We start from the raw sequence: 15,679 nt of genomic DNA, 5'->3' as shown, positions 1-15,679 counted from the left end.
CTACACTTCTTTTACCTACAATAGATATAATTTAAAACTTACAAACTGGAGTGAGATTGACATCTCCTTCCTAAACTAGACCAATCGTTGTCGACATTTTCTTCGTCTAATAGATCACCATTTCCTTTACCTGCAAAAAAAAATATTTTTTTGGTACCTTACTAGGATCTTCACTTGATTAAGGATTTTTTGTTACCTTATCAAGCTCTTCACTTGATTACGGTATGACCTTCGTTATTACCGTTGTTATTACCGTCGATATTGTTATTGTTATTGTTATTTTTATTGTTATTGTTATTGTTATTGTTACTATTATTGTTACTATTATTATTACTCTTATTATTACTATTATTATTACTATTATTACCTCGGTAGTACGAGTGGTAGTACTAGTGGTAGTACTATTGGTAGGACCAGTGGTAGTACTATTGGTAGGACCAGTGGTAGTACTATTGGTAGGACCAGTGGTAGTACCATTAGAAGTACCAACGATAATACCAGTGGTAGTACTAGTGGTAGTACCATTGGTAGTTGCCCGATCCACTGAGATTCAGCCTTTGTCGCTTTGATTCGTAAAAAAAAAGAAGATAGTATCCCTCGGTAGTACCCTCGGTACTACCCTTGGTATTACCGTCGGTATTACAGTCGTTATTATCGTCGAGATTGTTATTGTTATTGTTTTTGTTATTGTTACTATTATTGTTACTATTATTATTACTATTATTACCTCGGTAGTACCAGTGGTAGTACCATTGGAAGTATCAGTGATAATACCAGTGGTAGTACTAAAGGTAGTACCATTGGTAGTTGCCACGATCCACTGAGATTCAGCCCTTGTCACGTTGATTTGTAAAAAAAAAGGATAGTGTCCCGAGGTAGTATCGTCAGTAGTACCCTCGATAGTACCCTTGGTAGTACCCTCGGTAGTACCCTCGTTAGTACCATCGGTACTACCCTCGTTATTACCGTCGGGATTACCATCGGTATTACCGTCGTTATTGTTATTGTTATTATTACTATTATTGTTACTATGATTATTACTCTTATTATTACTATTATTATTACTATTATTACCTCGGTAGTACAAGTGGTAGTACCATTGGAAGTACCAGTGATAATACCAGTGGTAGTACTAGTGGTAGTACAGTTGGTAGTTGCCACGATCCACTGAGATTCAGCCCATGTCACTTTGATTCGAACTAAAAAAAAAGATAGTATCCCTCGGTAGTACCGTCGGTAGTACCGTCGGTAGTACCCTCGGTAATAACCTAGGTAATACCCTCGATAGTACCGTGGGTAGTACCCTCGATAGTACCGTGGGTAGTACCCTCGGTAGTACCCTCTGTAATACCGTTGGTAGTACCCTTGGTTGTACCCTCGGTAGTATCGTCGGTATTACCGTCGTTATTACCGTCGTTACTGTTATTGTTATTATTATTGTTATTGTTACTATTATTCCAACAGTTATACGAGCCGGACATTCAACCGTCTGAGTAGGGTGAGTGCTTAATTCTGGTGGAATCGCAGACATGTAATTTCCCGCCCTAGCACATACCAAGATAAAGTACCTTAATTCCTTGTCAGGTCCTTTTTTCGAACTTCAAGTTCTAATTGCAAAACCCTTTTTAATGCCATATTGTCGGTAATAAATTTTCACGGCATCTGTAGTGTCAAAACACATTCCAACTGTAGGAGTTGATTCATCAACTACATTTGGAACCGACTCATCAATATTGATCTGGGAATCTGTATCAGGAAGTATATTTGCCACATAATCATTCCCAGCTAAATGATTCGAATGCTGAGATTCTTCAAAGAACGGAATGTCATCAAGTGACAAATCTGCCATTACCTTAAACCTATTGTGTATACAATGCTTAGCTTAACTCACATTGACAAAAAACATGAATGCATATGTATACAATTTTCTTTATATAACTTAACTTAAACATTTCAAACAATGAACAAAATAAATCTACTACATTATTAAACAACTATGACTAGTTTTATGCATTATTTAACAATTTGCACAAAGTTACAAATAAGCTATGTATTGAATGCAAGAGTACCTTCACCAACAGAACCTTCAATGGTTATCTGCTAACTTGAATGTGTAGTTAATGCAATGAAGAACAATGAAGAAGAAATGTTGCTATCAATGAATGCTGACAGTGCTGGACGTTATCTGCTAACTTGAATTTGTAGTTAATGCAATGAAGAACAATGAAGAAGAAATGTTGCTATCAATGAATGCTGACAGTGCTGGACGGGGTGCTGGACTTTGAGGAAGGGCACACACTTTGTCTTTATTGTGTGAAGGGAAAAATCAGCATTTGTGGCATTGAGGAATGAACCCCACCTGCGAAAAAGTAAAGTTAAAGTTGCAGCAACACTATCCTTCCACGTAACATTCATGGCAAATTCAGCATTTATTGGCGTTTTAAGAAGAGTACCGTACTGCACCTCACCTTAAAATATATTTTAAATAAAATTATTCTTGCATTTATGCTATGTTATTAATTAGACAAGACATTTGCTTTTTCACACAAGTCCCTTTTCCTTCCTTCAAACGTCAACATGTGCCCAACGTTTATCTTTATATGGCACCTCACCTAAACTGCACCACACCTAAACTGCACCTCACCTTAAAAAATATTTAAAAAAACAAATTATTCTTGCATTTATGATATGTTATTAATTAGACAATACATTTGCTTTTTCACAGAAGTCCCTTTTCCTTGCTTCAAACGTCAACATGTGCCCAATGTTCATCTTTATATGGCACCTCACCTAAACTGCACCACACCTAAACTGCACCTCACCTTAAAAAATATTTATAAAAACAAATTATTCTTGCATTTATGATATGTTATTAATTAGACAATACATTTGCTTTTTCACAGAAGTCCCTTTTCCTTGCTTCAAACGTCAACATGTGCCCAACGTTTATCTTTATATGGCACCTCACCTAAACTGCACCACACCTAAACTGCACCTCACCTTAAAAAATATTTAAAAAAACAAATTATTCTTGCATTTATGATATGTTATTGATCCTGCCAGCAACTCGAACGTGGAGGAATCGCTCTGTAGCACACTCTGTTCCGTCTACGCGACTGCGTTTTCTACAGAATCACCCTCAGAACCTTCTCTTGGATCTCCAAACGTGACCTGCAAAACACACAGACGGCGCCTCTAGCGGCCGTTTGCACTCCGACGATGAAGTTAGTCCACAGAACCACCAAATGAGAAAACTAGTAGTGTGTGTGAAAAACTCTTGCTCTCTGTTTTTCGTATCCCCCTTCTCTCCCTGATTCCTTCTTTTTATCTCTCTCTCTGTTTTCTGGGCATAACAGAATTCTGTTATGCTTTTCTGGCATGTGTTAGAACCCTGTTATGCTTTTCAGAGACAGTGTACCTGCAGAATCAGAGAGTGTGGGTGTCTGTGCGTGTCCGCGCGTCTCTGCGCTGGGCTGCACCTGTCTGTACCCTTAATGGTACGGAGTGCACTTTTGTCTGGACCGCACCCCTCTCAGATGGTGACACGTGGAGGCCTGCAACTCACATCTAACCACACACGTGTCACTTACTGGAAGGGCTCTAGCGCTTCTCTTTGTGTGCCTAAGTTACGCCCTTGCAGAGTAACTTAGGATATTTCTCTCATCTGGGTAAGTCGCATACTCTCAGGAGAACGTCGGGTGTGGCTGGTCTAGGCACACTCACCAGACGTTGCTCTCTGCGTATATAGCTTACCCTTCATGATGTCACGCACGTAATGGGTTGAGGGAATCACCAATCACTGACTGGTTTACTAGTTCCCTCAGGCCACTCTCGTGCATGATTCCCTGAGGTGTGCTCATGCGAGATCCATGCGTAACGCTCTCGCTGGGAACCTCAGTCCCAGTTTAACTGCGTGTAACACGAGACCCCGATGACAATACACCCGATGACTGATCAGTGTTTATTTGCTTCTCGCGTTCTGCCTTCAGGCGTTAGTCTGAGAACCGGTCTGTTGGTGGCCACTTGGCTACTGACCACCGATCACCATTCTGGATGATCTGTCCCCCGACCTCTCTGCCGCCTGATCTGTCGGTGGTCACTTGGTTACTGACCACCGATCACCGCTCTTGGCGATCGTCTCCCTGACCTCTTTGCCACCTGGTCCACGTGTCACCCTGCGAGTGGTCCACATGGTTCTCTGCTGCTGACGTCATCGTCTACCGATGACCGATCGGATCAGTTATTAATTAGACAATACATTTGCTTTTTCGTCCCTTTTCCTTCCTTCAAACGTTAACATGTGCCCAACGTTCATCTATATATGGCATGCGATAGGATGAATTTTTTGAACTATACATCCATTCCAAATGGAGTCATGGGAAGGGCTTGATATCGACGACAATGACATTTGTAGTTATGTACGACGTTGCAACTCTACTACCAATGTCATTCCGGGACCAGCTGGTAATGTGCAAGCCATGATTCTTAATCGGAACTCTGAGCAGCCAGTAAACACTCAAGAATTTATAAACCGTATAGGTCAACAAACTTATGACCGTGATTTTACATCCAACCAATGGAAATGGGCAGAAAAATTCCTTCAATTCCAAGGTAATACTCAATCACGTTTTTTAGAATGGAACAACAAAAGTTTATGTCTAATGATGCTTTCATTTTATTGCGAAGGAGAAATTGAAGGACGTGGTTCTGAACAGAGATCATTCCTGGGAAGTTTGAAAGAATTAGATGTTTTCCCACTCTTAAGTTGTCTAATCAAATCATGCAAGCACACTGGTCTAAGAGACATGTTAATAACAATTAAGGTAATATACCTATTATGTAGTCTTTCTTACATTTTGCAAAAGAAGTTGTATATTAAATTTCTTGCTTTACAGGATCCGACGGGGACTGCAAGTGCAAATGTTCATGGGAAGGTTTTAAAGAATGAAGAATTTGGTTCTCTAGTTGAAGTTGGCTCTGTCTTAGTCTTAAAGAATGTATTAACGCACGAAAAACAAACTTTTATTTTACAATTCCATATGTCATGTCATTCATACAAGTATTTTTGTGTGTTTTTTAGGTGGGCATTTTCAGTCCAAATCGAAGGAACTTCTACCTTAATATCACTCTTAACAACATTGTCAAGGTATGTAGTCAAAAAACATAAATGTAATACAACTGTGCAGGTTAAAATAATAATGGTCTTCTTTACATTACATTACATGCTTGAATTAAATTGTCATTCATGTAGGTTTTCAATTCTGACATATGTCCACCCACTGACGACTTAGTTCGTGCTTGTCATCCAGTAGTAAGACTTCCACCCACGACTCTAGGTACAATACAAGAAATGAACAACACTTTAAAAACTATAATGAAAGTTGCCCATGTATATTGTCTAACATTTGACTTCCTCATCTATTTTCAGATGCAAAAAAGATGGAGTTATTATTCAAGGCCATCAAAAAATAAGGAATTAGACAATCTTGAATATTATGTAGCTCGAACTTGTATGTGACGTCGAATAATGTTAAATGACGATTATTAACATCTCAATTTTTTTGATGTTTTTATGTAAGTGGGGACCCCTTTCATTTGAACTGGGGACCTATGTTGTACTTTTTGCACAGTAATTTAATCCTGCAACTGGGTGATTAGTTTTGGATTTTTTGGCTGCAAAGAGGGTTCAGATGGGAGTCTAGGGACCTCATTGGAGGTTCAGGCCATTCATTGGTGAAAGACTACCTCAAATTCTGGTGTTTTAATGTAAGTGGGGACCCCTTTGATTTTAATTGGGGACCTATGTTGTACTTTTTGCACAGTCATTTAATCCTGCAACTGAGTGATTAGTTTTGGATTTTTTGGCTGCAAAGAGGGTTGAGATGGGAGTCCAAGGACCTCTTTGGAGGTTCAGGCCATTCATTGGTCAAAGACTACCTCAAATTGTTGGTGTTTTTATGTAAGTGGGGACCCCTTTCATTTGAACTGGGGACCTATGTTGTACTTTTTGCACAGTAATTTAATCCTGCAACTAAGTGATTAGTTTTGGATTTTTTGGCTGCAAAGAGGGTTCAGATGGGAGTCTAGGGACCTCATTGAAAGTTCAGGCCATTCATTGGTGAAAGACTACCTCAAATTCTGGTGTTTTAATGTAAGTGGGGACCCCTTTGATTTTAATTGGGGACCTATGTTGTACTTTTTGCACAGTCACTTAATCCTGCAACTGAGTGATTAGTTTTGGATTTTTTGGCTGCAAAGAGGGTTGAGATGGGAGTCCAGGGACCTCTTTGGAGGTTCAGGCCATTCATTGGTGAAAAACTACCTCAAATTCTGGTGTTTTAATGTAAGTGGGGACCCTTTTGATTTTATTTGGGGACCTATGTTGTACTTTTTGCACAGTCATTTAATCCTGCAACTGAGTGATTAGTTTTGGATTTTTTGGCTGCAAAGAGGGTTGAGATGGGAGTCCAGGGACCTCATTGGAGGTTTAGGCCATTCATTGGTCAAAGACTACCTCAAATTATGGTGTTTTAATGTAAGTGGGGACCCCTTTGATTTTAATTGGAGACCTATGTTGTACTTTTTGCACAGTCATTTAATCCTGCAACTAAGTGATTAGTTTTGGATTTTTTGGCTGCAAAGAGGGTTGAGATGGGAGTCCAGGGACCTCATTGGAGGTTCAGGCCATTCATTGGTGAAAGACTACCTCAAATTCTGTTGTTTTAATGTAAGTGGGAACCCCTTTGATTTTAACTGGGGACCTATGTTGTACTTTTTGCACAGTCACTTAATCCTGCAACTGAGTGATTAGTTTTGGATTTTTTGGCTGAAAAGAGGGTTGAGATGGGAGTCCAGGGACCTCATTGGAGATTCAGGCCATTCATTGGTCAAAGACTACCTCAAATTTTGGTGTTTTGATGTAAGTGGGGACCCCTTTCATTTTAACTGGGGAACTATGTTGAATTTCTTGCACAGTCATTTGGTCCTCCAACTGATTGATAACTTTTGGGTTTTTTGGATGCAAACAGGGTTCACAATATAATTGCCACCATTAAGTACAAAGTTCATTAATAAAAACAATAGTACAAAATTAATCAATAACTATACTGTTAATGAATAACAAAATTAATCCACTTACACATTCAGAGTTTCCACAATAATTATTCATGAACAAAATTATTAGTGCAATACTACAAATTACAATGGTTTTAACCATGTCAGTAAAGCATACATCCACTAACTTAAAAACAGAAAGCACCTAAAAACATATCCATTAATGAATCATCGGTTTTTGGGTTTTTCAGCATTCAGTACAAAGTTCATTAATAAAAACAATACTACAAAATTAATCAATAACAATACTGTTAATGAATAACAAAATTAATCCACTTACACATTCAGAGTTTCCACAATAATTACTCCTGAACAAAATTATTGGTGCAATACTACAAATTACAATGGTTTCAACAATGTCAACAAAGCATACATCCACTAACTTAAAAACAAAAAGCACCTAAAAACATATCCATTAATGAAGCATCAGTTTTTGGGTTTTTTTGGCTTCCTCCTTGAATATGTGGTCCAAGGTGTTTTCAAAACAGCACTCTTGAAACGTTTCCTCGGTTCACCGTTCATTTTAGGAAACATGTTGACTTCTTCATTTGGTTGGACTTCATCTACATGTAATTGTTTATCTTCATGTACATCTTCATGACTGTTGACTTCTTCATTTGGTTGGACTTCATCTACATGTAATTGTTTATCTTCATCTACATCTTCATGACTGCTTTCTGCCTTTTTGAAGTATGTGCAATCCATTGCAAGACGTTCAAGTTCATGGTCACCAACTCTAACATCCATCTAATGCATGATACGGGGATATTTATTCCCACTAGTAGGTACTTGACGCTTATAAGAGAACAAATGTTCCATCGCCCATATCTGAACAATGAATACAAAAAAGGCATTTATTAAAAGGTCAAACAGATGCACAATTATTACAAACATTTACCAATAACAAAAATGTTTCATTTTACCTGCAAGAGGTAAACGCAACCATCCACATGGATATACGACATATTTCCCCGCGTAATCCATTTTGAAGCTGAACACAAACTATCAACCAAAATCTCATACACTAAACCCCCCCAATTATACATATCAAGTTTGTCTAAATCATCAACAAGGTTAAACAACCCATCATGAACTAAACCCAATCTAGTAGGGAGAATAAACTCCGACAAACCTAACAAGACATACAACTTACAAAAGTCCTCTGAGGAAATATCATTCCCAAGTTTCAAAATAACAGAATATATCATTTCCACAGTTACATGACCTTCTTAAAAAAAACTCCTTATGTGAGATATAATACTACTTTTCCTTAAATCAATTTTTCTACCACCTACTCTAAGACCTACACCTAAACACACATCTACCAAACTAAACAACACAAATTGATACTGAATTGAAAAACTTTGCTTCCTCTCCACCCAAGAACTACATAACTTACTTAAAAGTCCACGACTCAATTTGATGTCCTCACGAACAAACAAAAGCCATCCAAATGGGGTGGACTGTATAATACTCTTTTGTTGCAAAGTTATAACCATTTTCACAATAGCCAAACGCTTTGACCTGCAATTATGCCTAAACACCTGTATATCAAAATCAAATACAAATACACTATAATAATTAAAATTAAAGATAAATAAATGTAATTGTCATGTCTACTTAAAAACAAAAAACATCATTTCAAAGAAACCTTAGCTTGACCCTCAGGATGACGATCAATCGTAAGAACCTCCTCATCTGAACATCCGCTAATTGACATTATATCCTCAAACAATTTTGTGAATGTTTCCTGTTGAGAACGAAACCAACATACACATGAATTGTTGTGCAGTTCTATTAATACCTCAATTCTTAAATATATGTGCAGTTCTATTAATAAATAAGTTTTTTATTCTACATGCAGATTTGGGTCTATGCAAACAGTTTTGAATATTTTTTGGTGGCAGTGGTGGTCCTTCAAAGAAAGGCCCATGAGGATTGGGCAGTGAAGCATAATTACAGTTTCTAATAATACAAGGCTTTTGAAATCATAGGGATTAAATTGCTTAACCTAAATAATCTCAAGGACTACCAACAACTTACTCGTACTTATTTCAGTTGTGGTCTTATACTATATTTTTATCTTGCTGGGTAAATATGACGCTGTTCATATTCTCTCACTTTTGATATTTTTGTCAATAATGTAAAATAGACACAGTTGAAGTCCCAGTGTTAAAAAAATTAAAACAATAATATAAAGCTATATATATATGATACCCCAAACCTATTTAATCTTCGTTGATTTAAAATTAACAAAAAATAATTTGTGTGAATGTTTCCTGTTCAGAACCAAACCCACATACACTTCTAATAAAGTTTTCTCCATACAAAGGGGAATCATATCTCTATTTGAATCTTACTAGTAAGAAATTATTTGTAAAAGATTGTCTGGAGGACATTACAGAATGCATGTAATCAATTTTAAATATTGGAAGAAGAGTTAAGGATCAGAATTACTATAAACTACAATTTAATTCCAAGCAATTACTAAGCAGTATGATCACAAAAGTGGCATAAATTGGCACTTGTCTTCAGCTCATCAAACAGGGCAACATACACTTACAAATGGGAGCAATCAGATTTTCAATTAACCAAGCCTTTTCCATCACCAGGTGGCGGCACATCATTAACAACTACAAAGGGATTTAGAGAGAACATAAAACAATATTGTCCCACAATTTCATCAATAACTAACATAAAAGAATACTGCCCTATAGTTGTTTGTTACATTAGTGTCTCACACACCCATCCATTGCAAATTTAGGAACCAAATAGCAATTTCAACATAGTTGCAAATTTTAAAACTAAATAACTATTTCAACACATTTACAATTTAAGAACCAAAGAACAGAATAATTTAAAACTAATTTAAAAAGGTACATGGTGGAATCTTCACTCTAACAGGAAGGCTTGTAACATCAATGACGTAAGGCTTTTCAAGACACCAATAACTAAATTGGGGCAACAAAGGTTTAATGATATTTTCAAATATTTTTCACAACGCATGTAGAATGCAAATGAGGCAAATGTAGACCAAATTTACTCAGCTAACTAAACTCCCAAGAAATTAGATGAAAATAAAATAACATTTTAACCAAAATTGATTCTACTAACCTCTTCTTCAATTTTGGTCTGATCCAATATAATACAATAACTATCTGTTACAAAACGACATATTGGTACCGAAGAGACAAGGATGAGAATTAATTACTATTAATAGAATTAAAGTGTAGAAATAAACCAAGAGACAAACTAACTAGTGTAGATTACCAGGAACATGCTTTGACGAATTCCAGTCTCTATAGGTGCATCACATGCTGCATATACTGTACATGGAAGAAGCTATATGTTAAGTTAAGTTAAGAAAAAGAAGCAAAAATCCAGAAGCATATATTTTAAATATTAAGTTAGGATAGGATTAGGTTTTAGAAGCAAGCCTGGTTAGCCAACAAGAAGTCATTGGCTTGAGATGCAGCTGCAGCTTCAGACACCAACGCCTTTATGACCAAAGTCTTAACCTCCCGAGGTTTGTAAGGAAAACCCTCTCTCGCATACGAGTTAACCAACACTGTAGTTCCCTCATTCACCAATTGCTAGGAAACCCTAAAAAGTTAAATCCAAACCAATACAAAGGTCATTCAACATATAGAAAATCAAAACACCAATAAACCCTAGTGTCCAACACTCCAAAAGCCCAACATCCAACAAATAAACGAAATCGAAAAACGCTAAGTCCTAAAAAATCAAAACGAAACCAATGAAAACTTGACGAAAAATTATATGAAAATAGATGCCAAATCAAAGAGCTCACCGGAATCAGAATCGCAGACGTTACCGGAATCAGAATCGCACACGTTACCAGAATCGGAATCGCAATTTCAAAAATATCCAAACAAAAATGAAATCCAATGTAATGCGGTACCGATATCGCACTACAAATCGTGCTGATCGTAGACTTCACCGGAATCGGAATGAGAATCGCTACCACTCCAAATCGCACTGAGAAAATGGGGCTGATTTTGCCTTTCTAAAACCTAATCTTTTACTACAGAACCCTAAATTTTAAAATTTTGCCACCTCAACAATACTGGCCCCACATAATACTTTATTATATTTTCATCCACATCAGCAGGCGTAATCTGGCGCAACACTTAATTGGGGTGTCAAATTATCGGTTCCCAATAAATGTAACTTTTTAAAAAGGCTGACCAGTTTCAGAACTTTTAGAAAAACTGAAAAAGTTTCAGAGCTTTTTAGAAAAGTTATGAACATATTACAGTGAAGCTGAACCTGAATATATTTTTATTTTATTTTATTATATGTTTTTTTAAAACTGTATTTTAAAATAAAAATTATTTGTTATTTTTTTATTTTTTTTAAATAATTATTTAAGTTTCTGTTTTTTATTTTATTATACCTTTTTTTAAAAAATATTTTAAAATAAAAACTGTTTATGTTATTTTTAATTTTTTATAAGTAATAATTTAAATTTCTGTTTTATTTTATTTTATTATATTTAAAAAAAAATTGTATTTTAAAATAAAACTCTTTATGTTATTTTTACTTCTTTCTATAAATAATTATTTATATTACTTTTTTGATTTGTTGGTCGAGAGAGACGATGAGTCAAATAAAGCGAAAGAAAGAAACAAATATTATGTGGACACATTGTGAAAGTATTCACCCTCATAGACTTCTAGTCAAGTGTAAATATTGTTCACATACTTGTTGGGGTGGTATTGCAAGGATGAAACATCATCTTGCTGGTACAAAGGAAAATGTCATTGCGTGTACATCAGTTCCAGAGGATGTCAAAGACATGTTTATGAAGATATTAGAAGATAAAGAAATTGTCAAAGAAGCAAACCTTCAAGATTGTTTTGAAGAATTGAATATCCAAGATAAGAAGGGAACATTGGAGTCATCTTCCAGAAAAGGAAAACAAAAAACCATGAATGAAATGTTTAAAGATAGAGTTGGTGATCACAAACATTTGCAAATGCATATACGGTAATGCTTTACCATTTAATTTGGTAAGAAGTTCCTTATTTGTTCAAATGTTAAAATCTGTTGCTGAATATGGAAAGGGTCTAAAGCCTCCCACTTATCATGAAGTTAGGGTGTCTTATTTGAAAAAGTCAGTTGACGAAATTCAAGCTAGTTTGGAGAAATATAAGGTTGAATGGAAGAAATGTGGGTGTACCTTGATTTGTGATGGTTGGACAGATGGAAAAGGAAGGTCTCTTGCCAATTTTTTGGTGAATAGTCCTAGTGGAACAGTTTTCTTAAAATCTATTGATACTGGTAATGTGATCAAGGATGCCAAACAAATGTTTGAGCTATTAGATTCTGTGGTAGAAGAAATTGGAGAGGATAATGTTGTGCAAGTTGTGACTGATGGTGCTTCTAATTTTGTGGCAGCAGGACAAATGTTAGAGGAGAAGAGAACAAAATTATTTTGGTATCCTTGTGCAGCTCATTGCCTTGATTTAATTGTTGAAGACATTGGTCAGCTCCCAGTATTTTTTAATACCATTGCAAATGCATAAAAGATCACAACTTTCATTTATAGGCACACATGGGTCTTAAACTTATATAGAAAGTATTCCAACGGAAGAGAATTAGCTCGACCAGCAGTCACAAGATTTGCAACTGCTTTTCTTACCCTACAATCCATAGCAAGGCAGAAACATGCTATTCGAGGTATGTTTGTTTCACAAGAATGGACAACATGTAATCATGCTAGTAAAAATGAAGGTAAACAAGTGGTGAACATTTGTTTAAGTGATGATAGATTCTGGAAATCCATCCAATATTGTTTGAAATGTGTAATTCCACTTGTGAAAGTATTAAGGCTTGTAGATGGAGATACAAAACCTGCTATGCCATATATATATGAAGCTATGGATAGAGCTAAAGAACAAATAGCCTCAAATTTAAAAAATGAAGACTCTCGATATAAAAAGGTGTGGAAAATAATTGATACTCGTTGGAATTTACAATTACATAGGCCTCTTCATGCCGCTGCTTACTACCTTAATCCTAAGTAAGTGACTATTATTATTAATTTATTATTACCTTAATCATTATTACAAATTAATAATGATTTTTATTTCAATAATTTCTGTTTCTTTTTATCAGATTTCATTATGATAATAATTTCAATGCGGATAGTGAAGTTTTATATGGTTTATACGAGACCATTGAAAAAATGATCCCAGATAGAAGGATTAAATTTCAACTTGATCAACAACTTGACAAATTCAAAAGAGCACAAGGATTGTTTGGAAGAAGCATGGCAATAGATACCAGGGATAAGAAGCATCCGGGTAAAGCATTTAATTAATCCTCCTAAATAGTTTCATAAAAGACATAACAATTTGGATCACGATTTATTAATGTTAGTTTTTTGTTCGAAATTACAGCTCTTTGGTGGGAAAGTTATGGTGGAGAGGGTAAAGAGCTACAAAATCTAGCAATAAGAGTTTTAAGTTTAACTTGTAGTGCTACTGGTTGCGAAAGAAATTGGAGCATATTTGATCAAGTGCATTCTAAAAGAAGGAATCGCTTAGAACAACAAAGATATGGTTGAAGATGTGGAGGAAGAGGATGAAAATGAGCTTCAAGAGAATGTTATATTAGAAGAAGATAATCTAAGTGACATTGATCTCGGAGATGATGATTAGGATGTAGGATTTAAATATAGAATAGAAAGTATTTTACATTATATTATGTTTTATGATTATGTGGATTGAATATTTTGACTTCATATTTTGAAAATTTATTCATGTTACTTATTTTTATTTAAAAATACATCATATTTTTCTGTTATGTATCTTACGATTCATAAAAAGATTTGATTCACGATTCAAAAAAATCGAAAAATGATTCACGATTCGAATCTCGATTCTATAACCATGCTTTTAATTCAAGAACTTTACATTCTTCTTGTTACCTTTCTGTTTTAGGTTTATTTTTGGATATTTCTTGCTGTTTTCTTGTTCTTATTACATTGTGTTTGTGTCATTTTCATTTTTGAATCCTTATAAGTTTTGTTAAAGTCATGTTTCTCCGACAATGTCATCAATTCTTTGTGGTCCTTTTGTTGTAATTTTTGTTTCTTGATTTTGTGATAAGTACAGTTTTATGTGTTTGTTTCTTGATCCTTTGGTGCTTTTTCTTTTTAGTATTGAGTTCATACTTGTGTAATAGACCTATACAAGTTCTTAAAACATCATTTCTATTATGTCTTTGCTAGTTCTTAATTCCATTTTTCATTCCTGTTAGGTTTCCTCTGTTTTCTTGAAAACGTGTTGACTGTTTCGATTTATTTCAATTGATTTGCTTACTGGAAATTTCTGAAACTCTGGATTTGAGTTCTTCAAAGTGTTATAAAAGCATAGAAAAAAGAAGTACTTCAAAATTCAAAGTACAAAAAAAATGATAAATGAAACACGAACAGTGTGTAATTCTGCCGAAAAAAATACGGTAATCTGGCAGTGATTTTACAAAATTTATCACAATTAATTGGCTTACTGTTTTTGAGTAATTTCATTTCCATTATTGAGATAAGATCTTGACCTTTCTGTGGTTACAATTTCATAATCCAGTTCGCTTTATATCATTCCAGATAAATCTGTAAACATCATGCACAGTTTGCAAAAAAATATTTTTCCAGTAGTTCTGTTTTTGTTTTCTTCATCTAGTCTAGTGCTTTTCTCTAGGTCTCTTTTGTGTGCCTTCCTTTTCATTGAGTACCTTATTTTCTTGATTGTCTTTTCTTCTCTATTCTTTGTGTTTGTCATAATTGTTGTATTCCTTTTGTGTAGCCTTTTCTTATTTACACCTTTTCTTGTTTGTCTTTGATTGTTCTATGGTTTTGTGATGTATTGGCTTTAAGAAAGAGTGCTTTTGCTTTGACATATTTCATTTGAGAGTTACAAGACCTCAATAGCAGATTGGTTGAGGGAAGTATTCTTTCTTGAAGTGACTTGAGTGACTTTTAATTTTCAGTACATTTCTATATTTGTTCTTTTTGCTAACCTTGTTTTTCTTAATATTGTTTGCTATTGTGTTTGTTGTTTTCTTTGTAAAATGGATACATATTCAAGTGCTGAATCTTCCAAGCCACATTCTACTCATAAGGCTTATGTTCTTAATGAGTTAAAAGAAGCAAAACAAGCCCTTGCTCTCAAAGATGAAGCTATGAAAAGATTGGAAGAAAGATTAGCAAAAGTTGAATTGAAGCAAGAAAGATCTTCACATTCCATTCATGGAAGACATCATTCTTCTAGGCATTATTCCAAAGATTCTTCCAATGCTCACGGCCATGGAGAAGATTATAGAAGAAGGCGGCATCATCATCTTTCCCATGGAGAAAGCCATCACCGTGAACAAAGACATCACCAAGAAGCAAAGCCTCAACTTTCTTTTGTAAAAGTACCTAGCTTTAATGGTGATAGTGATCCTAATGTGCATTTAGATTGGGAGGCTAAATGTGAACAAATTTTTAAAGCCTATGAGGTCCATGAAGACCAAAAGGTGAAAGTAGCCTCTTCAGAATTCA

General features: G+C 35.3%; 1 protein-coding gene and 1 long non-coding RNA gene across 5 annotated transcripts in view; both read right to left on the bottom strand.

The window, feature by feature from the left end:
• On the bottom strand, positions 1-1,481 carry LOC137820581 (uncharacterized protein YBL113C-like). The gene is made up of 5 exons (XM_068624728.1): positions 1,292-1,481; positions 1,075-1,199; positions 739-820; positions 368-543; positions 1-15 (listed from the first exon to the last, which is right to left on the bottom strand). The coding sequence occupies exons 1-5, from the start codon at positions 1,479-1,481 to the stop codon at positions 1-3; spliced, it is 588 nt and encodes a 195-aa protein (XP_068480829.1).
• Positions 1,482-7,364: 5,883 nt separating this feature from the next.
• Positions 7,365-15,679, bottom strand: part of LOC137822489 (uncharacterized) — a 48,061-nt gene continuing 39,746 nt past the window's right edge. For 3 of the 4 annotated variants that reach the window (XR_011082928.1, XR_011082926.1, XR_011082925.1), the window contains 4 exons: positions 9,677-10,716; positions 8,765-8,863; positions 8,037-8,657; positions 7,365-7,941 (listed from right to left, as the gene is read on the bottom strand). This is a non-coding gene — a long non-coding RNA (uncharacterized lncRNA). The remainder of the gene's footprint in view (positions 7,942-8,036; positions 8,658-8,764; positions 8,864-9,676; positions 10,717-15,679) is intronic. The other variant, XR_011082927.1, reaches the window with a different exon arrangement.

The sequence above is a fragment of the Phaseolus vulgaris genome, chromosome 9 (assembly GCF_000499845.2).
Source record: "Phaseolus vulgaris cultivar G19833 chromosome 9, P. vulgaris v2.0, whole genome shotgun sequence".
Lineage (NCBI taxonomy): Eukaryota > Viridiplantae > Streptophyta > Magnoliopsida > Fabales > Fabaceae > Phaseolus > Phaseolus vulgaris.
Note: the sequence above shows the minus strand (reverse complement) of the source record. Positions and strands in the feature narration are given on the sequence as shown.